This window comes from Meleagris gallopavo, chromosome 5, assembly GCF_905368555.1.
Source record: "Meleagris gallopavo chromosome 5, MGAL_WU_HG_1.1, whole genome shotgun sequence".
Taxonomy (NCBI): domain Eukaryota; kingdom Metazoa; phylum Chordata; class Aves; order Galliformes; family Phasianidae; genus Meleagris; species Meleagris gallopavo.
The window spans coordinates 27,863,896-27,890,176 of record NC_139408.1 but is presented as its reverse complement, the minus strand read 5'-3'; the positions used below and the strand labels follow the sequence as shown (position 1 = coordinate 27,890,176).

The 26,281-nt window shown below is 42.2% G+C and overlaps 2 protein-coding genes and 1 long non-coding RNA gene across 9 annotated transcripts in view; 1 reads left to right on the top strand and 2 right to left on the bottom strand.

The window, feature by feature from the left end:
• Nucleotides 1-259: 259 nt before the first annotated feature.
• LOC100549826 (serine/arginine-rich splicing factor 5-like) lies at nt 260-16,757 on the bottom strand. The gene is made up of 8 exons (XM_085224971.1): nt 16,604-16,757; nt 14,281-14,419; nt 10,790-10,860; nt 9,579-9,662; nt 7,490-7,562; nt 3,641-3,714; nt 2,760-2,870; nt 260-1,798 (listed from the first exon to the last, which is right to left on the bottom strand). The coding sequence occupies exons 2-8, from the start codon at nt 14,404-14,406 to the stop codon at nt 1,501-1,503; spliced, it is 837 nt and encodes a 278-aa protein (XP_085081097.1). The 5' UTR covers nt 14,407-14,419; nt 16,604-16,757; the 3' UTR covers nt 260-1,500.
• A 147-nt stretch (nt 16,758-16,904) lies between these two features.
• LOC146544296 (uncharacterized) lies at nt 16,905-22,576 on the top strand. The gene is made up of 2 exons (XR_014883551.1): nt 16,905-17,213; nt 19,510-22,576. It is a non-coding gene; the product is annotated as an uncharacterized LOC146544296 (long non-coding RNA).
• Nucleotides 22,160-26,281, bottom strand: part of ACTN1 (actinin alpha 1) — an 80,324-nt gene continuing 76,202 nt past the window's right edge. For all 7 annotated transcript variants that reach the window (XM_085224964.1, XM_085224965.1, XM_085224966.1 and 4 more), the window contains 2 exons: nt 24,907-25,065; nt 22,160-23,047 (listed from right to left, as the gene is read on the bottom strand). In XM_085224964.1, the coding sequence (XP_085081090.1) occupies nt 22,889-23,047; nt 24,907-25,065 (318 nt within the window). In that variant the 3' untranslated portion in view covers nt 22,160-22,888. The remainder of the gene's footprint in view (nt 23,048-24,906; nt 25,066-26,281) is intronic.

Genomic DNA, 26,281 nt, shown 5'->3' with positions numbered 1-26,281 from the left:
TCCTTCTGTTGAATTGGTGGACAAAATCAACCACACAAACATATCTGCAAGGACAGCAGAGATACTATTATTTGCCATTGATTCAAACAAGTTTCTGAGCCACTGATGGCCATGGCAATATAGTCCTTCCCCGTCAAAGTATCTGTAGTAACTGGGTTCTAGGTTACATTTCATTTGTATCTTTACAGAAACACCTTCAAATAAGTTTCCTTGTGATCATGTCCCCAAGACTGCTACCAAGTAACATCGCTACACAACATTGTAACGTAAGCCAGAAAAAGGTTTTATTTTACTAGGATTGGTACATTTCAACACACGTAAGACTTTTGAGTTTAATTTACACGTATTTTTTCCAAAAACGCTTCCCTTCTTTAACAATCCAGAAGTTAAAAAAATCTTATTCCAAATTATAAGAACAAACAGTATTTGCAGTGGAAATTTCTATTAATCAAAACAACTGTGCATTCAGGAGATTTAAAGAAATTATCCTCCTTACCCTTTAACATGATTAACTTTCGCTGTCACAACTGACCATGCTTTACCTGGGATTTTTTGCTGCTGTTCTTTACTAAAATAACTTTCTGTTCCATCAAGACTATTGCTAGTCATACACACAATACTCAGTATCATACTTCTTGGTATGAAAACTATGCCACTTTTATAAACATTAAAAACATGGACATGCATACTGACATTTCTGTGCAGTTTTATGGAGTCACCTGTCAAATAAGGCCTCTACATACAATATCACATACTAGTGAATTACTGGAAAATTAGTATAATGGATTCGCAATAACCCTGACACCTGGATGGTACGACTCATTTTAACAGGAAAATCCAGCTTTTATTACTGGTTAGCATTGTATTGATTCACTAGCCAAACGTACAATATTCAACTGGCCGAGGTGTATTCCTGAAAGTCTGTTGCAAATTAAGCATATTACCAAGGTCAATTAAAGCTGGAACTTAAACAGCCTCTTAAGCCAAGCAACGGGGAAAAAAAGTGAACTCTAAACTAAATTCAGCTGGTCCATTCATACTCGCACAGAAAAGTAGCCACAGAACTTTAAGGAATAAAATGTATACTTCCTGTTCCTGGACTCTGAATCAAGGACAAAAGATAACATACTGTTTTGGAAGTCAAAGGCCTTGAAGGTGGAGGGGAATCCGGGGGCAGGAGAGGGCGAAAGCAGCGTATTGTCTCATCCCATTACCTCAGCATTATGTGTACGTAATATATCTATAATAGAAACGTTTACTAATAGCAGGAAAAATAAACAACAAAAAAGACTTCCCACTCCAGACTTCACTGAAAGGAGAAAGCTGGCAGCCCCTCCTTGCAGAGACGGCCTATTTGATGACAGGCACTTTGGCAATGTAAAAGGAGGTTACCTTTCCATCACGTTAACTCTTCCCCTCCCAGTTCTCATGTGTAATTTGTCTCAAGTCTTCAAGAAACTTGAATCAAATTAAATGTATTAATACATCTCTAAGAGCAGGTTAACTACGGCTATGAGCAGAGCTCGACCTAGAACGAGATTTCCTTTTAGAAGAGGAGGGAGATGGGGAAGAAGCTGGCAAGCTGGAGCGGTGACTCTTCTGGGAGTAGCTCTTCTTAGGTGTACGGCTGCGAGAGCGAGACCGGGAGCGGGACCGGGAGCGAGAGCGAGACCTCGACCTGGACCTGGACCTGGACCTTGATCTGGACCTGGACCTGGAGCGGCTGTATGATCTCGAAGATCCTGTAGACTTGGACTTGCTGCGAGACCTTGAGTAACTCCTTGATCGAGATCTGCTTCTAGAGAAACATGATTACAAGCTGTAGTCTCATCTCCCACTAAGTTTTAAATATTCAACGTCCATTTTAATTCTCAGCTGCTTTGTACACACAGCACTTCCAGCTGAACATCTGAACGCTATGCACTGCATTCAGTTACTTCAGAGAACAGCTAAGTTTCTATTATGTTCTGAAAAACAGTATCTTCTTAGGCCAAGGAGAGCAGGAACTGCTAGTCATGGCATTCTCTGCTACGTGACAAAACAGAACTGCCTAATGAAAGGTGCCTGCCTTCCCCTTTTCTACCCTCCTACTCTCTTCCCTCCTGTTCTCCTGGAGCAGACAAACAACTTTTAGCCATTTATCAACAAAAGTAAAGAAACGAAAATTCCTATCTGTGATATTTATTCTTTCTAGAAACGTCTGTGTGAACTACTTAGTGTTTTTCCACAATATTAAAAAAGTCTCTAAAGGCACCACTACACTTTAAGGCTCAAGAGTTTAGCACAATCCCTCCTTTTCATGAAAAAAAAAAAAAAGTTTTATTTTTAAGAGACTTAATTAAAGAGCTACAGCTAATCTGCTTGGTTTTTTTTTTAAGACTAAATGGCAGAACTGTTTTAGAAATAATCCATGGAAGCGAACATTTTCTTGTATTTTCATGAAAAGAGTCCTTTCACAACAATTTTCACAGGTCTGTGAAGCAGCTTTCTAATAAATTAAAAGGATTTTAATGCCAAAATCCACAGTGTCTGATCTTTTTATTTATATGTTTTATTTTTTTAAATCTTACTCTTATCCTTGTGTGTTCTATATAGCCTATTTTCAGCAAGTTAGTTCTTAGGTAAATCTATTTACAGTGCTAGAAAGTGGTTCTCTGCTGTATCTAGCTTGGGGCCAAAGAAATAGGTAACTAAACTTTGGCATGAAAATAACCCGAATCCATGCCCTCAACAGAATTTTACCTTGTCAGGCAACATACCTATGCCTCCTGTGATCCTCAATCAGTTTAATTCTGCGTCCATTCAGCTCAGTGCCATCCAATTTTTCCAATGCACTCTTCATATCGCTGTAAGATGCAAATTCCACAACCCTGTATACCATAAAAAAGAAGAAAAAAAAAAGTTACAAAGTTGAAAAGCAAGGAGAATAAGTTTAGGCTTTTAAAAATCTGTTGATTCACAGCTTGATGTTTGATCTTCTCTAGGCTATTTTTTAACTTGATGACAGGGAAATATAACCCTAACAGTCCTATTGCCATTCATACCTTTTACATCTTCTCAGACATTACTGTAACTCTCATCTGCAGTGATGTGATAAAAATCCAAGAAGCTAATGAAACCTGCACCAACTGTGGAAATATCTTTCAGTCCTCCACTAAACTGCATTTTAAAGCTGTCCAAGGAATAAAAACTTGCAAAGCCTGCCGCTCCATTTAGATTTTTAACAGCGAATAAACAGAATCCCCTCTTTTTTTCATCTCTTTTCCTTGGTTATGTTCATTTCTCACAATTCTGCCTACTGAAACAGCTGCAAGATACTGGTTGATATTTTTGCCTCAGATATCAGAATTAGTTCATAAATGATTATATATAAGTAGCTAAGACTACAAAACCCAACGGTTGACTTTTCTCCCTTCTCTTTCTGTTCTGACATTGGCTTCATTCTCAAGAGAGATGGAGTTCAATACTAGTTCTGAACTCCTATTTACTGACAGGTTCATTATTTTTAATTGGAGAAATTTCAGCCAGTTTAAGCCAGACTAAGTAGCTATGTTTCGTTTCTTTTTGTATTACAGGAACGATGATCTTGCTTTCAACAGTTTCTGTTTTTGTATACATCTATAGACAAACATGAACTTACCCTTCATTCCTGTTGTTTCTGTGTGCATCCACATAGGTGACCTCCCCTGCTTTTCTCATGACATCTTTCAAGTCCTGCAGCAAAAGTTAGCATTTCAGCCTTAAACAGGACACAGAAGTCAGCTAGCAACAGATAATACCCTCTTAGAACTTTCTCCTCACAAACTGCACAATGCTTTACTTTCTCTCTACATATACTAGAAAAATTAGTTTCTGAAACTCAGTCTAGGTAACAGAAGCTATATATTGAAAGAATCTCTCACTCACAACTACGCAGAATAAAATATTGCTTTTAAAATAGTCCTGCATCACAAAAAGAGCTGTTGTGGGAACAGTGCAATATCTGAAACACTAACATATGCATTGTATCAGAACTACACCTGGCAGAAAGCAACACAGTATTAAACGCAAGTTTTCACTCTGAGGACAAATGGCCCAGTTAAAAGAATTTTAATACGCTTAGATAAATTCATTCTATATGCTCTCCTCCCCCAACTTCACAATAAAATTAAATGCAAATAGGTTTAACTAGTATACAAATAATAACTTTACAAGAGGATTTCTTTCCTTAGATGTCACTAGAATATTCCACCACGCTACAGTGCCATGTCAACAGACACCCTTGCACTTAGCAGAGGCTGAACTTGCAGGCCCCGTGACATTACTTGCTCCAGAGCAGCATAAAGCACAAAAATAAAAGGTCACTAAAAATCTAAACATTTGTGTAACTTAAAACAGTACTGTTGCCAAACTGTATCTGGTATTTGAGAGCCCCGGACTACTTACCGCAGCTCGCCACAAGTGGCAGATGATATAAGGTACCTTAAGCAAAGAGTTGTCTGTCCAATACCTAGCTGGCCAAGAGGAACTCTCTTACATGAGAAAGGCAGACTGATGGCTCATAGCAATATGCTTCACGGAGGTACCAGAGGCCCTGAAAGCACTGGACATAGTCTCCAGAAGTGGCTAAAGAACCCGAGGATGATCTGTGCTAGCCAATCGAGATCAAACCCAGGCAAACCAAGATCTAGATCGCCAAAAAACAGGAGTGTCATAGGAACCAAAAGGAAAATTCAGAACAGGCCAAACCCTAATTTCAGTCACTAGAAAACCCCCAAATCTTTGCTTCTTTCTCCTCCACACAAGAAAAATGAGGTTAACCAAATCAAGGTTGTTAGAAGAGGTTCAAAACACACTTGGTTAGAAATATGCTTGAAGAAGAAAAGACTAGAAAACAAAAAGCCAAGAAAAACTTTAGAATATTTGCCACAGGATATAGAAAGGCTCGGTTTTAGCTCATCTTTTCAATTAGAATTCAATAGTTCAATTTTAAAAACTGGCACAAGCAAACTAGCAGATATTTCCCTTCTTTCATGTGTGCTTCTAACAAATAAACTTTATTTTAATAGCAAATGAAAAGTGGACCCAAAGTCATACTCCAACCTCAGTATCTTTAGCCCAATTTAGAGGTAAGAGCAACATTTTGGCTCTGCTGAAGTCAACACAGGTTTAACCAGACCCAGATCAGTCAATCAAGAAGAAGTTTAAAAATGTTAAACTACATCATTATTTTCTGATTTAAAAATGTTAGTTCTTAAAATGGGGGCACCCTTGCCAGACATGGCACCACATGTGGAATCCTAAAGAGCATCATCATGAATTGTCATTTGTGGTAGCAACATCAATGTGATTAAGATGCCAAAATTGTTTCTCAGAAGAGACTAGCGTGCAAGATCCATAGAATATCTGGTATTATGAGGGGAATATTTTAAAGTTATCTAGTTTTATTTAGCAACAACAAAAAGTAGTAATGGAATGGCCAAATTTTATCCTGAGTTTGCTGTTCTGGGTCACCTTAACCAGCACCAGAACACCCTGTTGTCCTTAGCATCATAAGAAAATAAATGTAGGACAACCATAAATAGGAAGTGCACATATTAAAATTACATCCTTACATAACATAGATCTAATTTTGCCAACTGCTTGAAAATAGACAGATGCAGAAAAACTAATGAGAGCCATTGGAAAGCTCTGAACATGCAGAAACGCATTTACTAAAATAAGGAGGATTCTGACAGAACAATCTACTATGTACGAAATTACCTTCTGACAAGATAGTCAGCAGTTTAGAAAAGTTGATCTGAAGCTGTTTTTTTGTGGTGGTGTTTTGCCACTTTGTTTTTTAATATCTCAACACAGTAATTTTTAAAGGAGGAAGAAGTTCTCAAAGCACGGGGATCTGCACACACCAAAGATGAAAGCACGCACGTAAGCTTTAAAGCCTGGTTCCATATCAATTGTGGCTGCTAGAAGGGATTAGAAAGGAGTAAGAATGCTCCTACTGTTAATGTGTTACATACTAGAATCTGCTGTGTAAGTAGCAGAGCTAAAAGAAGTTAAAAGGCTACAGTCAGTAGGAAAACAGTACAGCTTCAAAGCAGAACAAGGCACATGCATTTTAGGTTCAAACGACCTCTAGGCAGGAATCAAGAAGTAAAATCTCTTATGGTAACACATGTATATATAAAACAGTCATTAAAACATTTAATTGAATCCTACAGAATCATTACTATGAAATCTGCATTGGGTGAGCTCCAGTCTAAAACAGTAAGTATACATAAAGCCATTATAAATATTTGCAAGTAAAAGAAAGTTAGAAAAGAGTTCATTTTTTTCCAAGTTATAAACTTAACAGCATTATAGGATTTACTCTCTAACACTATTCTAGCTTAGTCCTCCAGTCCCTATTATCATTTCCAAATATTGTTTGTTTGCTTAATAATAATAATAATAATAATTGCATGTAAATAATACCCAGAAGTAATTTAGATTGGATTCACTTACTCATTACATCGACTCAGAAGTTGTCTTTCCAGTTATTTGGTACATAACACAACTGTACAATTACAAGCTTTTTGAACCTATCATGCAGAAGAACAAACCTAGTTTTGCCATTTATCTGTACCCAAGCTCTTATGGCACACATCAGCTGAGCTCCAGGTAACAAAACGGCCTCCTCATGTGGACCTCCCTGCAAGACCAAGTCTTGGAGCGTTCAACCGTTCTACCATGTTTGTCAGTACACTACTTAGGTCTGTTCACTCAGAGAATATAAAGGTTAATGAACAAGACTGAAATGCACTTGACATTCACTGTATGTAAAAAGCATCTGCATGTATGCCCTTAAAAATCACACTTTCTATCTACACAGACTGCATGCTATATAGAACAAGTGAAGAAATTGAACGTGCAGTTATTCTGTCTTAAAGCCAGCTAGAAAAAAACAAAACAATAGCAAAAGGGAAAACAATAGAAAAGTGGTAAGAAAGCTGCAAAAGATGATTACTGAAAGGGATTATTTCTAGTATCTACAGCAAGCACACTTTACACAGTAGCTTTCTTAAGACTTTCTTTATTAATGATGCATTACGACTTCTCAATCGTGCATCGTATCACAAAGATATTTTGTAAAACAGAGGACCACGGATTTCATTCAGAACAAAGGCATGCACTTCCAGGTAGAACAAACAAAAGGATGACACGGTTTGAATAGATGTCACTCTTCAGTAATTTAGAAAAATTCTAAAGTCTTTCAAAGTTCTATCAGTTGGCAAATATGAGTAAGCACAAATAGATCCTCAACTATAAAATCTATTTACTGAACCATTTACACAGCTTTGAAACCCAAGACTTGCTTTGAATACTGACTTTATAACTGATTTTATTGCCTACTTTTTTTATTTATAATGAATATTTATGATGGCTTTAATAAAAATTTCAGCTGAGAGCACTAACTTGCAGGGTAGGAAAATGAAGAGTGAAAAAAAAAGAAGATAAGATAATAACTCACCTGCCAGCTGATACGGGATGAAAGGTTTTCAACTATGATCCTGTGTTCAGTACGAACAGGTGGTCCATACCGGCTAGAAGAGTTCAGAGAGAAAACACCAAACCTTCAGCTTAAGCTTTTAGATCTTCAGACATTAAATGTTCTTTGTACTTTGCTGCAAGATTTGAGTCAAGCATTTCTCTTGTTGCTGGACTGCAGATTTGATTCTCCCTAGTCAAGAATATAACTAAGAGTCCACTACAAGAACAGAACTGTAACTAGGGGAATAAAAAGGATTTTGATGATGAATTTTATGCAAATGCAGTCAATACAGCCGTCATTTTTCTAGATATACTGAAATACGTGCATAATAAAATGAAAGTACTTTAAAGAGAATTAGCTTAATTTGGGTAGGCATCTTAATTTGTGCTTCTAATTGCCAAGTCACTTGTGAACAGTTATTTATGCCACCACGATCTATATTCAGTGTTCTTGTGGGTAGAAATACTTATAAGGACCCTCGCAAAAACAAGGACATGGCTAAAAAATATTCAAACAGAAAAGAACAGCAAGACATCTGGAGATACACTGCCCTCGCAGGTCACTATTGACCATAATCCTAGTTGTTCTGAATCCAAAGGGACCTGGGAGCTACGGCAAACATACCCCAGCCTTTTGGTAAGGAATGCAGGATTCTAACAATGACACTACCTCATATTGCTACAAAGATTTAAGAATTAAGAATGCTGACCTTAGAGCAAACTGTTCTTATCTTCTCCTCCCAAAAACACGATCCTAAATCGTGTGTATGGATTCGTACACTGAAGCATAGGCAATTTCATTTCAGTGCATACCTCAAAGTGTCCCAATTTTTTTTCAGAACATCCAGATCTTCAGGGCATTTAAACAGAAGCCCCAGAGTCCCAAAACTGGCAGGCTGAGTTTCACCTTATCCATTATTGCAAATCAAAGCCTCTTCCTGTGTGGCATTGGCAGTCTGACACCATGAACATGACTACAACGTCAGATACCCACGACCTTCAATCACGCTTCCTACTTTAAAAGTCTACTTTTAGCCTAGACCTCAGATCAATTGTACCTCATCAAGGTTACTCCCACTGAAGAAAACACAATCTAATTAGCATACTTGCATATGCAAATCAGATGTTCCAGACACTGTTTTGTAACTGGCTGCCTTTGAAAGAAACGCAGAGGTTTTTGTCAGGTTAAATCTTTCATATGCTGCTCTGTGTAGGTCACAGCCATAAGTGTTTATTCAGAGTAAATGACTTTATGCATATTTACTTCGGATGGGCAGACATAAAGCACAGACGTGCAGTGCAGTTCTTCTGAGAAATATATGAATCTGATGAACGTCACAAAATCCATTGCAACACGGCACAAGATTCACCACTGGCTCAATTCACTGAGAGTAAACACTTCCATGAATACTCCGTGTCCACTACAGGTATTCCAGATCGAACTATACCCATTTCTCAGATTCTGCTGTTGACCAGAGGTTCTCCTTCAGCAGGGAATCTGTCCAGTCACCAAACACAGTATTTAAATGCTTCTGCACGTGCTAATTATCTTGAAACCTGGTCGTGCTTCTGAAATGCCGTTCCTTTTGTATGTTGTGCCAAAGTAAGCATTTTGATAACCATACAAGTGGAAATGTGACAGTAAATATCTTGGAGAACTACTGCTTTACAATCACTCTACTTAGCCTGAAAGCTCATTTTAACGACAGAAGCCTCGATAGAGCAGCTCCGGCATTTTCCTCAATTTAGTGTTAAGTCAGGCAACTCCACTGCAGCATTATCCCTTCGCATCATTTACGCAAGGGTAGGAAACGAGACCAACGCAGTGCCCACAACATGGAGAGGGAGCTTTCCCAAAGATGTGTGTGAATCTCCATTGAGCCAGTTAAACCGCCTTAAAGACCGCATTCTCCTCAGCCAGAGGAGGTAATGGATCTCCAATGTTGGAGAACATAAAGTCTCTTCCATGAAGCAACACGAAGAAAACAGTGCTGGATCCCCAGCTCCAGCTACCGATACCAAATAGCACTGCAGTACACTTCTTCTGCTTGAGGAAACAGACCACCTACCTAGATCCACTCTGCGAGTAATAACTGAACCGCTGTGCGAATCTGCCCCTTCCTCTTCTGGCTCGAGCATGCTCAATCGTCACCCTTATGATAGCAACAGAACAAACAAAAAAACAAAACAAAATGCATACTTTCAAGTATTTGACTTGAAATATTTCCTAACTGGAAGCACATGTGAACAAACAAGAAGCGTCTTGCCCTGACAAGCAGTACGTAATAATACAGCCTTCCTTAAAGAGGCAGAACAATACTGTTCTCCTGCCTCATTCATCTCCCTCAGACTTTCATAAAAATGGTCACAGGTCTGTAATTTAGGTTGATATTCCAAATTTAATTGAAACAGAGCCCAAAATTCATTGCAGAGTGAAAAAGATAGCAAAAAAAGCTAAGGTGACCTAATAATTTAAAAACAGTTTCCACAATCAAAACAAAAGTTACCGTAACATCAAGGGCTGCTCTGAAAGTAATGCCTCCTGTTTTATGAAGTCAGCTTATGACTGAGAGGTAGATGCTGGTGGTATGGCAGCAGAGGTTGAACCTTCCCACCAATATTCCATGACATGTTGTTGCTGTGTGACAGATGGCAGCAGAGGAGCAGTCTGACAGAATGGTGTCTGACATGGAAGTGCGGATGAAGCAAAGGTGTGTCACTGAATTCCTCCATGCAGAAAAAATTGCATCCACTGATATTCATCAACACTTGCTGAACATTTACGAAGACCAGTCAGTGGATGTGAGCACAGCGAGGCAGTAGGCAGTGCGTTTCAGCAGTGGTGACAGCGGGTCATCTCCACTGATGCAGATTTTTGCAAGCATGACATGCAGTTTCTTGTTAAACATTGGTGAAAATACAGCTAGTGGTAGTGATTATGCCAAAAAACAGTGTTTTGTAGCTGAGAATTTGCTCTATTAAATAGTATTATTGTGCTCTTTGCATCTGCCGTAGTTTCCATGGAAATAAATAGGAGGCACTATTTTTGGAGCGACCTACATATAATCACTATTATCTGCCTAGCTGCCAAAGGGCAAGACTCCAAATGATAGGAGGATTACCATCAACTTCTTTCTGAAGCCAACAGATTCAAATGAATCTCTTCAGATACAGTTATGGAAGGTGTATCCCATTTCAGAGCCAGAACAAACAGGTGTGAGCAGGAGCTAATGTGCCATATCTAGATGCAAAATACTTACGGGAAAATAGTCAAGCTTACCTTTCATCACACAACTCTTTTCCATTCAGTTCATAAATTGCATCATCAGCATCCCTGTGGTCTTCAAATTCCTACAAAAGACATAGGAATAAACAACCATTTTCCACTCATAGTGTACTAGAAAATATGCTTTCTTTATAAATGTGCAACTTTTGCTGCAAAAACTTTGAACAAGGAAGTGGACTCCTACTACATTTACAACTGAAAACTCAAGATGTTCCCATCTACAAGCATTTCTTCTGCCTCTACCCTGCATGCTTCTTTTGGCTCCCTAAGCTATTCAGTACAGTTATTTGTGGGATCTATGGAAAATAAATCAAAACATTTGCTTTATTACAGAAATATCTAAAATACATTTTCGGGCAGGAGCAAGGGGATTTTAAGGGATATAGTTTTAAATCACAGCCTTAAATGCAGGGAAGTACTATATAACAGCTTGAGCTGATCCAATTGCAACCAAAAGCAGGAGAAACGCACACTTCCAAAACCTGCTTAAGAATCCTTACTGAATTGGCAAAGAAACAGTAAGCCAGAAATAAAGGAAAAGCCCTTCTGATTTTCGTCTACGGTAATTCAGCTCACTGATCTGGAAAAATGGTTCTTATGTAAGGAGAGTAAGAAAGATAAATCCCTCTTCAATACTGGCAATCAGTGGTCTGGATCAGCTGCAATGTGCAATTCCCTAGACTGTTGCAATGGAATTTGCTGCTTCACTTCTGGCAGCAATGCTGCTTTAGTCAGCTTGAGTAGACCCTGCCCACTATCCAGCCCGCTGCTTCTTGGCAAGGCTGTTTGTACTGCTCTGCAGGAAACTAGGTCAAGAAACCTATCCAGATGAAAAACTGCACACTTGCTGCAGAAGAGGGGGAAAAGATTGTTATTTTTCAAATATATCAACTTCTTAGGTAGGTTTATCATGTGGCTGAGCAACTGTGGTAATGTTGTATGAGGACAAGGGAAGAAAGAAAGCAATAAGAACAAACAGTTGGACAGGGATTGCTTAAATCAACGGAACATCACAGATAGAAAAAAAAAAAGAAGTCACAGAACTGCAGCTCAAGAGCAATGAACAGCAGAGAAAGAGCTTCTCAAGTTGAAGAAAGCATCTGCTAACTACAAACAGCTTTTCCAGAAGCAATACTGGCTTCAGCTTTCTTCTTCGTTTTGAAATCTGCTTCATGGCACAATCCTGTAAAATGATGAAGACATTATCCTGGGAAAAATCATTTAGGACCATCATTTAAGAACATCAGTAGTTAGCCTCTGCATCTCTCACTGATTTCAGCTAGTTCCTAAAACACTGAATTCCTGCAAGTCTATCTAGCTTTAGATACTAGCTTTATGGTCTGAAGTTTGAAAACATTCTGTATTGAAATCTACAGAAAAAGCAAATATAATTTGTTTCAAAGATCAAGAAATGATTCAGATTAAAATATATGTTTTGTATTTTAACACTCAACAATGTTAAATAAGAATTGTTTTTAATACATAAAAGGTTTTATAAATGCAGATTTTTAAATAACCAAAACAAAAGTTGAACAGCCACAGCTGGAGTATCTCAAGAGCTAATACTATTCAATGTTTTTACCAATGATCTGGATGAAGAGAACTAATGAACCCTTACCAGTTTTGTGGGTGACACCAAACTAGAAGCAAGAATAGATAAGCCAAATGGAAAAACCACCACACAGAGAGATTCTCATAGTCTGAAAGATTGTGCCAACAAGAATTGAAAGCTTTAACAAAGGTAAAATATAAAGCCATGCACCTGGAACAGATTCATCCCAAGACACAATACAGGCAGGGGTCTGAGCAGCTTGGTTATAGCTCTGCAGCAAAGGACATGGGAATTCTCACAGAGTGTAAGCTAAGTGTGAGTCAGCAGCATGGCCTCATAGCAAGGAAAACAAATCATGTCCTGGGCTGCACTAGCAGATCAAGGGATGTGTTTTTCTGCCCTACTTGGCACTTATTTGGCCACACCTGAATGCTGTGAACTGGAAAGAGGAAAACTGGACAAGAAATTCTTTGAAAAACTGGAGCAGGACTAGCAGAGGGCCACCAAAGCTGGTAATTTTATGAAGGAAGAAAGGTTGAGGGAGTCATGTGCGTTCAGCCCGGTGAATAGAAAGGTCAAAGGGATCTAGTCGGAGTCTTCCAATACCTAAACAGTCACATGGGTGCACAGGACAAAAGGCGAAGAGCACAAGCTACACTGGGGAAAATTTCTTTCAGATGCAAGAAAAAAATATTCCTCATCATCAGAACAATTAATATTTCTGAGAGTTATGGCACAATTATTCAATATTATCACCGAGTTCTGAAAAGAAAATGCCACTACCGGGGATCCAGAGAAGAAAGGAAGGAAGGTTGGCTGACTCATGTACAGCAGTTGAACAGACTTCTTCCCTGAATAAGCCAACAGCCCTACCCAAAAAAAAAAGAGGAGAGATGCCCAGGGAAAGGCGACAGAGAAGCAGCGGCCCATGGAAAGGACATGCTGAAAAAAAACCCTCACACTCAACTCTTAGAGCAGCCATCTACCGCCAGATATCAAGAGGAAAGTAGTTGACTGCCCGTAAGCAAAAAGAAATACCTCATAATGTGGTGCACTCAGGAACTGGTATGTGTAGGAGTTAAGAGGCAATATTCATTTGAAGTATAAGTAGACAAAGACTACTTCTTTTTCTTTTCCCACAGCTTCACACAAGGGAATGATCTTGGAAGAATGAATGGCTCGAGAGCATATATGTCACTGTATAAGGGCGACATAAACCTTCCCAGCTGGAATACAGCACTAGAGAAAGGCTCATTCTCAGAAGATAAGAACCAGGCTGATCCACAGCCAGCTTGTAAAGATTCAGACAACAGTTTTAGGTACTCAGAGGTAGGAAAGTAAGATCCAGTAAACTGTGTGTTTCATTTAGTAGTCTGAGAGACACATACGCTTTATGGACATACACTGATGGTGAATACACCTACCTTTACCTGAGTGACAGTTAAAGCTGTGCTACGTGCCTACGTCCAGCAAGCAAGCACCTGTTACACACTCATAGTTTTAGCTAACTACCTTGCTTTTGTGTCAGGTCATTACTTAGAGATATGACCAAAGAAACCAGAAGTAAAACAGAAATAGAAGTGAAGCCATAAAGACTTCTCCAGGTCAAGACTTTGTTGAGTTTTATGATGCCATAACAGACTATATATACACTGTCTTCAGAAATAAGGGATAAAATCTAAATCAGAAGAACGCATTCTGATTCATAATGCATTTAATGCAGCTAGAACATTTCCAAGACCTGGAAGGAAATAAGGAAAAATGTAACTGAACAAGAGAAAATTAATCACATCACCTGAAAAGCAATGTGAAACATACATCCATATTTTCCATTTCCCATTGGAACTATTATTCCCCCAAGTATTTGCCCTTCCTTGACTCCAGCCTAGCAATGTCAGTGCCTCCAAGCAAGAGAAAGTAAGGTATGACTTACCACAAATCCAAATCCATTTTTCAGATGGATTTCTCGTATGCGTCCATATCCTTTGAAGAACTTCTCCACATCCCGCTCCCGAGCACGTGAGCTTAAGTGCCCAACGAAGACACGGCAGCCACTCATCTTAAGTGTGATGCTACAAAAAAAACATCATTGCTAATCAGACTAACAAACTTAGAGAGATTAAGATCGCGTTCACATCTCAGAAAGCTTGGTTAAATGGCATTTGATTGTATCATCCTCAAAGTATCTGTGTTAAAAACCTGGTTCTCCTCTACAGCCAGAAATGTGACAAATTCCTGTCTTGCTGACTTTCAGCAGAATCTGTACAGAATTCCCAGCTTTGTTGTTTTCAGTCATATAAATTTAAAGTCCTCTGGCAGTTGAATTAATGGTTTCACTAGCTGCTAGACTAGAGAGGCTTTTCCACCAGACCATAAAGACAAACAAACAAACCCATTCCATAATCTCTAAGATGAATCTACAGGGCTAACAGTAGTCAAATACAAAAAATTAAAAAAGAGCTCATCATTGGGATAGCAACATAAGAGAATGCCAAGCTCTTGCTTTCACCTGAAAGGACTACTGCAATTAAAGTTATATTTGTGTTCAAAAGATAAACAGCAATGATAAAATTATCTCAATTTGCACCAACCATACAATTCCGTTTTCAACAGTCTCTCAAGATATGAAGCTTTTAGTCGCGACAAGATTTCAACAACGGCAATAAGAAAGGCTATTCTGCATATTCAGATTTTGAAAACTATCTGCTGATCCAAGATAGATCACTTGAGACTTCTTGTGGAAGCCACATCGTTTGCCTTGACTATATCATCTTTTCAGTGCAAAGGCAGCCTCAGTCCAGGACCACAGATGTGACAGCACGCATCCTTCTTCTTGTAATATTGGTTTGCTGATCCGAATAGTTAAAAATTAACTAGGAAGCATCTGAACAAATGTGAAGTTCATGTGATTTAGAATTTTTTCATTTCTTGTGACTAGAAAATTTTAATTATCTGGCTCACTCGGTGAGTTTGCCGTCATACAAAACACAAAGAACATAAGCCCCAGGGAAAAGAAATACAGCTTGTATCTTAACACTGGGCTGTAGAGCAAATGGAACGCCCTGCCAACACACCAGGTCAGCAACGTAAGGACACTGGTTGCAGCATTTGAGGTTAGCGTGGTTCACATTCTGCGCTAACGCCCATTAGGTTTCTACTGATGATGAGCTTATTCACTTGTCTTACTGTGCCACCGGAGAAGCGCCTGCAAGGAGGACACTGGCCTTCTGCTGGGGGTAAAGCGCGGCCGACTGCACCTATCCGGATCAGTCTGAAGCGTCAGGGATGCACGGCCCGTGACGACAGCTCTCCACGCCACAAGCACACAGGTCCCCTGCCAGGGCCACCCGCCCTTTGGAGCCCCCCTCGGGCTCACAGCAGCCGAGGCGGGGTCAGCTCGGTCCCTGCTGCAGCCCTCCACGCAGGGTCAGGCCACGCTTACGTAACTGTAACCGTCTGCCCGAAAGCACGGCAAGAACCAGCATCGTGGCAAGGCACTCGTTTGAGGAACAACGGATTGTGCCCGATTAAAACGACCGCGTGACTACCGCTCGCTTCTTCAGGTCTAGAACACAACGGGCGGACGAGATGGGACTCAGAGGACGGGCGGATGGGGCTGGCCGCCTAACACAGTCCCGCAGGCAGCGCTCGAGGAGCGACACGTCCGCCAACGCGGGGGATCGCGGCGGTCCGACACCGGCACGGACATCCGCGCGTCGCAGCGCCTCACACGTCGTTCCCGGCACGACGCGCCGCGGCCGCTCACCGATGACGGCTCCCGCGATAGCGCGCACCAGTGGAAAAACACCGGGGGAGGCCGGGCCCGCGCCGGGCCGCATCCCAACGGGCCGCGTGCTGCGCAAAGAGCCCGGGACCGCGGCGCGCTAAGCGGCCGCCGGGCCTTCCCTCCCGCCCAGCGGCGCCGCCCGGCCCGTCGCCCCGCCGCCGGCTCCGCGCTCTCCTCGGCCGGCCGCGATCGGCCGCCCCGCCCCGCCGCAGGAACGCGCTGCGGGGGTCTCGCGCCTCGCCGGCGCCGCGCCTCCGCTCCCCGAGCGCCCGCTCCCCGCTGAGGCCTCCCCCGGCGGTTCCGCTCCCCTCCCCCCCCCGCGGCCGGCGGCGCCGCGAGAAAGGCCGGGCCCGTCCCCGCCCCGCGGAGGCCGCACGGCGCGGCCCGGCCTCGAGGAGCCCGCTCGCAACCCTCCGCCCGGCCCTCCGCCCCGCGCCTCCCTCAGCCGGGCGGGAGCGGCGCCGCTCACCGTCGCCGGGCGCTGAGTCCTGCGGGCCGTGAGGAGAGAGAGCGCTCTTCCCGGCCGCGGCGGCAATGGCTGCCTCGTTCCTACGAGAGACCAGCAACGCCGCGCGCCCCCAACGGATGCTGCGCAACCGCCGACGTCCGACTCCAAGTCCCAGCGTGCCGCGCGGCGCGCCGCGCCCCGGCCCCCTGTGTGCCGCGCTGCGTGCCGGGGCCGCGGGCTGACGCCCGGATGGCGGCCGTGCCGCTGCGCCCGCGCCGCGAGGGGGCCGCGCGGGGAGAGGGGCGACTGCGGGGCCGTGCGGGTTTGTCGGTGCTGGAGAGCCGGCCCGATCGTGGCGTTCTGGCGCTGCGGTTCGTGACAAGTCACGGTGCGAGGAGCGAGGTGAGCGCTGCTGCGTCCTTCGTTGCAGCGCAGCTCGTTAAACTCGCCATCTGGACGCCGCGGGTGTGTCCGTCTGCCCCTTTGATTGCGCTAGGCCTGGACTTCAGCTTCGGCGCCTGCCGGAGATGTCCGGGGAGGGGATTGCCTGCCCCTATAACAAAAATACCGGTGTTGTCGTGTGCCTAACGCTGCCCGGGTGCTGCTGGCCTTTGCTGCATGGTGAACTTTGGTAAGAAAAAGGTGTGATCTAGCAGTTCAGCAAAGCTGTCCTGTCTGCGGTTAAAAAAGTAGGCAGTCATAGCCGGGGAAATATGTCTTACGACTCAGAACACACCATTCACTTGTAAGGCTGTTTAATTTATTTCTTAACATTGTCCAAGACACCCAAAATGGCACAGCTGCATGACTTTGTGCAGATATTCTATGCAGATAGCAGAGCTGGAATATTGCAGGAGTACCACCAGTCTCAGCGTGTTTATGTGCTTGAATTGCTGTGTAAGGAGTTCAGAAGCAGAAAAAAAGCTCCTTAGGTGGCAGTCTTGGAATGGTTTGAGAGCAATAAGGATTGGAGTTACTGGCAATAATGAAGATAAGTCATGCCGGAAGCCCAATTAAAGCGTTTTGGTTTAATCCTGCAAATCATCTCTGCACTCTGGATCATGTCAGTGGGGAAGAATGCGGTGGTGTGTCTGGAACAGAGCTCTGAGTGCACAGGCAGTGCTGGGGCCAGGCTGCAGTCCCTCTTTCCCTTTCTTGGATGTGGACACTGCACAGCAGCAAAAGGCATGGTGTACAGCATTTGAAGAACCTGCAGTGTTGCCTCTAGCAAGCAGGTAGTGTTTCTGGATGTTATCATGTGCAAAATCAACTCTCACGGTAGAGCTGCATCTTATTTCCTAGTTATTTTGAGAAGCTCATAGAAAAGCCCGCTGGGAATGAATAGCATCCTGACTCCACGCCTACAAATGCAAACAAACACTCAGCTGGATTTCGCATGCTTAAATAACATAATCTGATCATTATGAGGGTACATGCATTGCTTTCTTTTTCCTTGAAGAAGACATTTTATTTTGTCTGTGGCAGAAAGCAGGACGGTGTGGTTTGGTGGTACCGATGAAAGACTATGTCTTATTCAACTAAGATGCAGTAGGAGAGGAATTCTTCATTAAAGTGATGGTGGCAGTGTTGAGTGTGCCTTATAATAAAGAAGGCATAAAATGTGTTCTTAACCCTGCAGTTTAAAAGTTGTTCCTGGTTTTAGGCAAACATGTACAACCAAAGCCACAGGATCCACACAGAAAGCAGCAACAGCAATTAGGGAACTAGGGGGAATGGTCTGGGAAAAGGCATGGGATCCTTCAGGGATGCCTGTGGCACTTTGGAATGTGACAGAGCTGGGACAGACAAATGGCTTCTGGTTGGAGACACTTAACTGAGCTGTGCTCACCACAGCACCCACCTCAGGTGCAGCAGCCCAGAGTCCAAGATGGAGCCCAAGACCTGGAGTCAGGTCCCTGCACAGGACATAGGGGTAGGTGTGGGTCACTTAGTGACCAAAAATACCCACATGCTGAGCTGCCAGGAAGCAGTAGTGAGAGATGTAGGACTCTGTGTTGTAGCATGGAGACACCCAACTGCAGCTGTGAAATCAGAGCCTTGTTTCTTTGGGATCCACAGCTTGGGGCTGTCTAAGAGAAACATGCTGATATCTGTTTCTGTCAAGAGGTTTTGCTATGGCTAGTGAACATTCTGGCTATTTTACTCAAGTGACACCTAGCATGATGGTTGCTAGGCTGTGAACTATTGACAAGTGGCAAGGTGTGAACGAACTAGCTAAGAAGAGATAAGACGATTGCATTTTCTACCAACATATTTTCATGCATGTATATCCCAGTAATCAAAGCATAAGTCAGAGCACAAAACCAAGGAACTACTTCCTGACTGTTGTATGGTGTCCAGATAAAAGAGAGGAATCAAATATTTTGTTGGTGAGGTGTGTAGGTCTATATTGTCTCTAAGTCCACAGAATGTAGAAAAGATTAATTTTATTCCTTCCCTTTCAGTAGACTTAAGCTGATGGATTTATCCACCTAAAATAGCCTCACAGATGTCATTCCCGGAACAGAGCCTGCCGGCCAGCTCTGCCCCTTGCAGTGGCTGTCTTCTCTACTGACTGCTCATTGAACACATTTCCTCAGAGCATGCTGGGGAATGCTCTGGTTACCTGTTTGTCTTAGGGTATGCCCTATCCTTTGCTAATCCAAGTTTATTATGCTAAGACTTTCCCAGAAGCTTAAGGCTTTTAAGGATTTTAAGGTCTTATGTAGTAGTGACTCTTTTGGTAGTCAGAGTTAACCAGGCAATTTGATTAATTCATTGGGATGAAGCACTCTTAGTATCTGTTCTACCCAACATGTTATGTAAATAATTTAGTACAAATAATGTTCTTGTTATGGTCTGAAAATCGTACTTGCATTCTGGTTTCTGAAGAAAGTCATTTTAATGCAGACTTTCTGTTTTCACAGCCATTAACAGCCCTCTTCTTATTACTCCTTGCTCTCCCTGTTAGTTTACGATAAAACCAGCCAATCTGATTCATCTGGACCAATCCTCTGTGGATGTATGAATGCTTCTTTGAAACTAAGTTCATTCAAGGTTGCAGACCAGTTTCCTTTCATTGTCTTCTGAGCCTCTTGGCTCTGCTCTTCCGTTCCAAAACCAGATGCTGGCAGCACTGAAGACAAGCAGCAGTCACAATACACATTTGAGAGGCTTTTAGAAACATGGCTGACATTCTGGCAGGCAGGACAGCTCCTTGTTTTCTGAGCACTGATCTGTTTTTGTCCCTGGGCCATCATGCAGTCATATGCAGGGGCAGGTACCGAGATCTCCAGAGCTGAAGATGTCAACAGCCATGAAATGACAATGGTCAATTTCTGGGAAAAAACATTATTCCAAGGCTGTGCCTGAACATGGGGAATCCGACAGACTGATGAAAACAATCAGTTCATCTCTGAATGGGAGATGTGAACTTGAGACACGCTCTGTGTTGCTTCTGTTCTTGGCAGGGGTGGGGGCAGTCACTGAGCTGCTGACAGCTGCTTCCAGAGAGGAATTTAATGGAGGCTGATGTCAGGATTTGGCTGAAGAGCGGCACATTAGCTTCAAAACCATGATCCTAACACAAGAAGCTGTTTTCAAATTTCAGCATAGTATTGCCAGAGACTGCCACATGAGTGCAAGATGCATTTTGTGCCACATGTGAAGAAGGCCAATGTGCTGCAGCATCACGGAGCTCCTCTGCGGGTGCTGTGGGGATGTGGGGGCTTTGTCTGCCACCTGGGTGTCAAAGACTGGGTGACATCAGCTCTAGCCAGTTTCTCAGAGGCTGTGCAGAAGGAATACCAGTCCATGTGCCTAGAATTATCAGTACACTTCTTGCCAATATTTTAAGCTGTATTCAGATTCTCAGAAACACAGGTGAGCCCTTTCTGATGCTGTTAACACCATAGCTTCAGCCAAGGATGCAGTTCTGTGGTACTAGCACAGCAAAGCCAGCATTGCCATAGGACACATGGTGCCACAATTTGTGCTGTGAGCAGGGCAGAGCCACCTGTTTGCTTTCAGTCTCAAAAAAACAGAAATGCTTACGCCCAGCTGGGGTTTTGTGTGAATCCTGTTGAAGAGTAAAAACACAAACACAGCTCATTTAGCTTTTTGTCAAGACTTTTGAGATCTCTATGCACAGACTGGCAGAGCGCTGTCACTTGGATTGCTCAGGACACATGGCCCACTCTCATTGCTAGCACACCAGGGGAGCTGGACAGCCCACAGCACACTGTTTTAAGATAACACGGCTCTTTTCTCTATATAGTGGTCACTCAATACTCCAGTGGTTATTTCACAGAATCACAGAATGGCCAGGGTTGGAAGGGACCTCAAGGATCATGTATCTCCAACCCCCTGCCACATGCAGGGCCACCAACCTCCACATTTAATGCTAGACCAGGCTGCTCAGGGCCCCATACAATCTGGCCTTGAACACTCCTAGGGACGGGGCATCCACAACCTCTCTGGGCAGCCTGTTCCAGCACCTCACCACTCTCTGTAAAGAATTTCCCCCTGACATCCAACCTAAGTCTTCCCTCCCTCAACTTAAAACCATTTCCCCTTGTCCTGTAGTTATCTACCCTTTCAAAGAGCTGATTCCCCCCCTGTTTGTAGGCTCCCTTTAGGTATTGAAAGGCTGCAATGAGGTCACCCCGCAGCCTTCTTTTCTCCAGGCTGAACAAGCCCAGCTCCTTCAGCCTGTCTTTGTAGGGGAGGTGCTCCAGTCCCCTGATCATCTCTGTGGCTCTCCTCTGGACCCTCTCCAACAGCTCCTTGTCTTTTTTGTACTGGCGGCTCCACACTTGGACGCAGTATTCTAGATGGGGCCCTCACTTTTTGCCTCACTTCTTGATACTACTTTTTGTAGTTTCTTTTTAAAGTATGCTAGGCTATATATATATAGGTTATACCTAAAAAGCTTACTTGAAACACATCATGAAGTGCTAATGAAGATTTTTGTCCTTAAAATCCGCGACTCCTAAAAAAGTTGTGGGAGGGCAAGAAATGTATTTGTAATCTCAGCCGACAAGGATTAGCCCCTTCCCTTTGCTAATTTCCAGGCACGTGCGTTTGCATATACTTTGATTCATGAAAGGTCCCAAAAGAGTTGTTCTGAAGGCTGGTTTCTTTTGAATGTCTACTACAAAGGCGTTCATGAGTGGTGGAGGAATTTATAATGTCAGAAGATATAATATCAAAAGCAGTGAGCTATCCAATGCTGAGCATGGAATAGTGGAGGAATCCTTCATTAGATGGTTCAAAATGTGGTGATTGTTTGCATAACTGTGTAATTAATTCTGTGCTGTTTTTAAAGGAATAACGAGGATATTGTCCTGGAGATATGTGAGTGTCAGGGATGATTAAAAACAATATATCTAGTTTAAAGTGGCCAGAAAGCTGTGTAATGTCCAATTTAATTCAACAGAAATGAAAAGGTTAAGGAGGCAGGAAGCTGACATTTAAAGGACTGTAATTTCAACTAAAAAGTGTTTCAGATTCTCTTCGTGTATGTGGTTTCAACTAAAGAGAACTAAGCATTCACTATACAAATGAATAAAGTCTAGATTTGTTATCACAAGAAATTTTTAATATGGTTTGTGACAAGCAATATCAAAGTTATCAACTCTCAAGCTTCATCTGAAACCAGACAACTCTCAGCAACAAAAAATGTTGTGCACTGATAAACATAGGAGGCATATTGTATTTTTTAATTAAATATGAAAACATGAGCTGTGTACATTATTTTTTCCCTAGAAAACACAGCAATTCCAAAAGTTTATCATAAAATATTTTCATGAAATGAGTGAACCAGCAAACACATGCACTTGTGTGCCTTCCCCCCTCCAAAGATAAACGTGATAAAGAGACATACGCAAATGTAGAAGTTAACAGAACAAGTGGCGTTTTGTTGTTGGTTGGTTCTTTTTGGAAAGGATGGAATGTAACATTGTGCTCGACTTTCTATGTCACAACAAAAAATATTTGGTGCAATATTTGAACATTTTCTTTTTAAGTTTCAATCTGGTGGAGAAAAATACCCTTTTCTATAATAAAATATGTCTGTTCTTTTTAAAACGTAACTTTTTTGCACAAAATAATTTTGTAAACTGTCATTTCAAGGGCAAGGTAGGCGGTCTCATGTCAATGTCCTCCCCCCCATTTAAAAACGTGATCTGTTATCTGAAGCAAAACAGGGAAACACAAAAAAGAGCGGAGCAGAGGCTGCTTTGCAAAGAGAAAGAAGGGTGTGTTGGACGGGGAGAGGGGAGGGTTGTGTGGTGGGACAGAAAAAAGTTAAAGGTCACTTTCGCCATAGAGCGCCGTGGAGAAAGACATGTAGTCCAGGGCACCAGGTACAGCATCACGGCCATTGTAGGGTGCCATTCTAGCAATGCAGTACTCAGCCTGATCAGGAGGCAGTTCCCGCCGTAACTCATCCACAGTGATGTAGTTCTGCAATGAAGACACAGGATAGGATAAAGCAAATGTTATCTTCAAAACACCAACATCCATCAGAGGGACCCCACTGCCTGCACCCACAGGGCAGCAGTCAGGGCAGTCAGGCTGACCACAATAACGAGACTTTTGCTGTGTGCCCATAAACAGAGCTCACTGGGTGTGCACCTGTCAGGGAAATGTAGTTGCTCTCCTTACTGTTTGGCCACAAAAATGTTTTTACAGAGGAGAGGAGGATTGTTTTTGCAGGAGACATGCTGGCATACCTAAAGAAAAGACCTGGTGGGAGTTCAGATAAATTGTTGTACCTTCTCATTGAAAGTGGAGGTCCAGCTTAAGGCAAACAGGAAGAAGCAGAAATTTCATTTGGATCCTGCCCCTGGCTGGCAGCAGTTCGTGCTGCTTGGGAGCTGCCATTCCCTCTCCTCAGAGCGTGGAAAGGAGCCAGCCCCACTAGCACTGGCTGGTGGCACCACTGCAGGCAGCAGACAAGTGAACACTTGGAAGCTTTCACGGCTCTGCTAATAATTCTTCTCTTTCATGGCAGACATTTTTAATAAGCAACTAAAATGTCTTAGATAAATTTGGCTTCTGGAGATTCATTCGGTTGAGGTTCTTTTCATGCAGCTAGTAACAGTAACTGCCTGTTTGCTAACCAGTAGGTTGTGTTTAGCTGACTCGCTCGCAGTTTTCTGAGTAACAGCTCAGGTTTCACAGTATCTCTCTTTCTCCTTTTCCTTTCTATTCCTTTTTTCATGCCTTCAATTTCGTGACTGGAATGAGTAGGAGATTTTTCTTCAAAATGAAATATTGTCTGATTCATGTCATAGTCAATACAGCATACTAAACACCGAAAATTATATTTAATGTACTGTAAAGAATAAATGAGTTAGTAAATAACACTATATCCCCAAAAGCTTCCTTTCTCAATGTTTAGCCCATCACAATAAGCTGGAATTTTCAGGCCTTGAAAGACAGTAGAACTGGCTTTAGTCAGGTACTGTGCCTTAGAGAAAGATGGACACTATGGGTTTCTACGTTACAGGTTATGAAAAGATGATTAGCGAAGCAAGAAACCAACACTGGATGAAAGAATAACTCATTGTAGCCTGAGAAATAGAATCCCATGTTTCACATGAGATGAATAAAATCATCAGAAAACACAGAGACTCATTAGTATTAGAGACCACTTATTTTTTCAATTATATTGAAGACTAGTGGGAATTTTTATGTAAGAAAATTAAGAATATATAATTTTTTATATCATCTGGTTCCACTGATGTTTCAAATTTAGAAGAGTAATATGTCACCATCATCCTGTGATTTTTCTTATTTTCAACCAATTTATTATTACAATATGCCCTTCTAAAATTGCATAGCTTGCAGATATAGCATATCTTTAATGACAGTCTAGTCTCGCCTCTCGGCCTTTTGGCTAAGATCATGTGTAGTATTCTTTGATTGATTGTGCCACAGATATATCTACAAAGATTGTCTCAAGTTTATAGCTGTCAATAATTAACTGTTTTTCAAGAAGATTAATCAAGAATCATCTGTTTAATCTATTCATACATTTTAAAGTAACAAATTAAAACTAAGCTCTTAATCAATTTTTTAATGCAAGAGTGGGTAGCACAGTTCTGCTGATCTGCTGACAGCTGAACAGGACTTTCAAGTGCCTTGGCAGGCTGCTCATTAACCCACACTTCAGCCTTGCACTCCTCTAGCACTGCAGTGTTCCTGTGACAATGCCCTCCTTGCTAGAGAGTGCTTCCTTCGACACTTCCTCCTGCAGACAGAAGGGAGAAAGGAAGGCAGGAACAATATAGATTGGAAGGAAGACCATAGAGCCTCACCTTATCTCCAGCCAGGATCTTGAAAGAAGCCATAACCTGGTCAGCAGTATCTGTATCTGCTGTTTCCCGGGACATGAAGTCAATGAAGGCCTGGAACGTCACTACACCCATGCGATTAGGGTCGACGATGCTCATGATGCGGGCAAACTCTGCCTCTCCCTGGAGAACAAGAGAGTCATATAAGCCTGGACACTTGGGCAGCAGTGCCATGAAAGTGAGGAGAAACAGTTCAGCAGCGCATCTCACAGCTGGGAAGGCAAAGTCCAACAGAAACAACTTCAACCTTTCAGTAGAATACTTTTTTTTTTTCAATCTGGCTGTTGTGTGCCCCCCACACAACTCCCACTCATTTGTCCTTTGGAATAAAATATTCTCAGCTGTGCCCTAAGATAGCATCTAACTCCAACTAGCTCTAGGATAATGCTTCTACTAGGAACAATATCATACAGACTTGAGGGGAAGATGCAGCTTTCTCTGTAGTAGATGCTGTGCTAGATGTCTGTAGCAATATTGGAAGATCTGTATTCATTACAACCTTTTATTTCCTAAACTTTCATTGTTCTCTTCTGCTACTAGAACAGAATCACCAGCAGAAACATCTCAGGGGCTCTGAATGTTTTCTGGTTATTCTAACGAGACAGGCTTTGGAGAAAAGGACTTCTATATCTGGAAAGGCTCAGGGAAGTAGCTTTTACAGGAAAAGTTCTACAGATAAGTTTACTACAGAAGGAAAAAACATGTTGTGAGTTTTCTGGTTTTCGGTAGGTTTTTATTTTTTTATCTTTTTTATATAAACAAAATATTATCTATTCATCTGTGGGAATTCCTTTCTCCCCAAGCAAGGAGGAGAGGAAAGCAGGGCTGAGTATTCTCCTGGGTACATACTCTTCTATACCTCTAGATCAGTATACCTTCCAGATTAATTGAAGTATCTCATCAAATGTTACTGCAGATTGGCACACTGCATCAAAAAATGTCTATGTTTACACTGGGTTGATAAGGAAGACAAATAAACACTGCTTTGCCTGACATCAGAACAAAGATACTGAGAGAAGAGCTCAACATTTTTGCAATGAATATCAGTTTTTGGAGAAACTCTGCATTAGTTATTGTGCTTCTCAAGGTGCCACATGAATGTGCAAGTGCTTTGGTGAGGGAAAAGCTACAGGGAGAATGACTGGGACTTGAACCTACTTACATGAACAAAGACATGTGAAATAAATGGCAGGAATGAGAGGAGCAACTTTGATTGTGTTCAGAAATCAGGCTTCCAGAAGAGTTCAGTTGATGCTTAGGTCTGGGGAACTTATGTGCCACTATGTAGAGCATATGCACCAATATAAGAAAGTTTATTGTTTCTTCCACTTGTAGCTGC

Bases quoted from the DNA above. Each gene is read 5' to 3' on its own strand.
- LOC100549826 (XM_085224971.1), bottom strand. From the start codon at position 14,406: ATGAGTGGCTGCCGTGTCTTCGTTGGGCACTTAAGCTCACGTGCTCGG. The intron at 7,563-9,578 runs GTAGGTGGTCTG...GAACTCTTCTAG, and splicing joins TACTCGCAGAGTGGATCTAG to CCGGTATGGACCACCTGTTC. The intron at 1,799-2,759 runs GTATGTTGCCTG...ATGTTTCTCTAG, and splicing joins GAGGATCACAGGAGGCATAG to AAGCAGATCTCGATCAAGGA.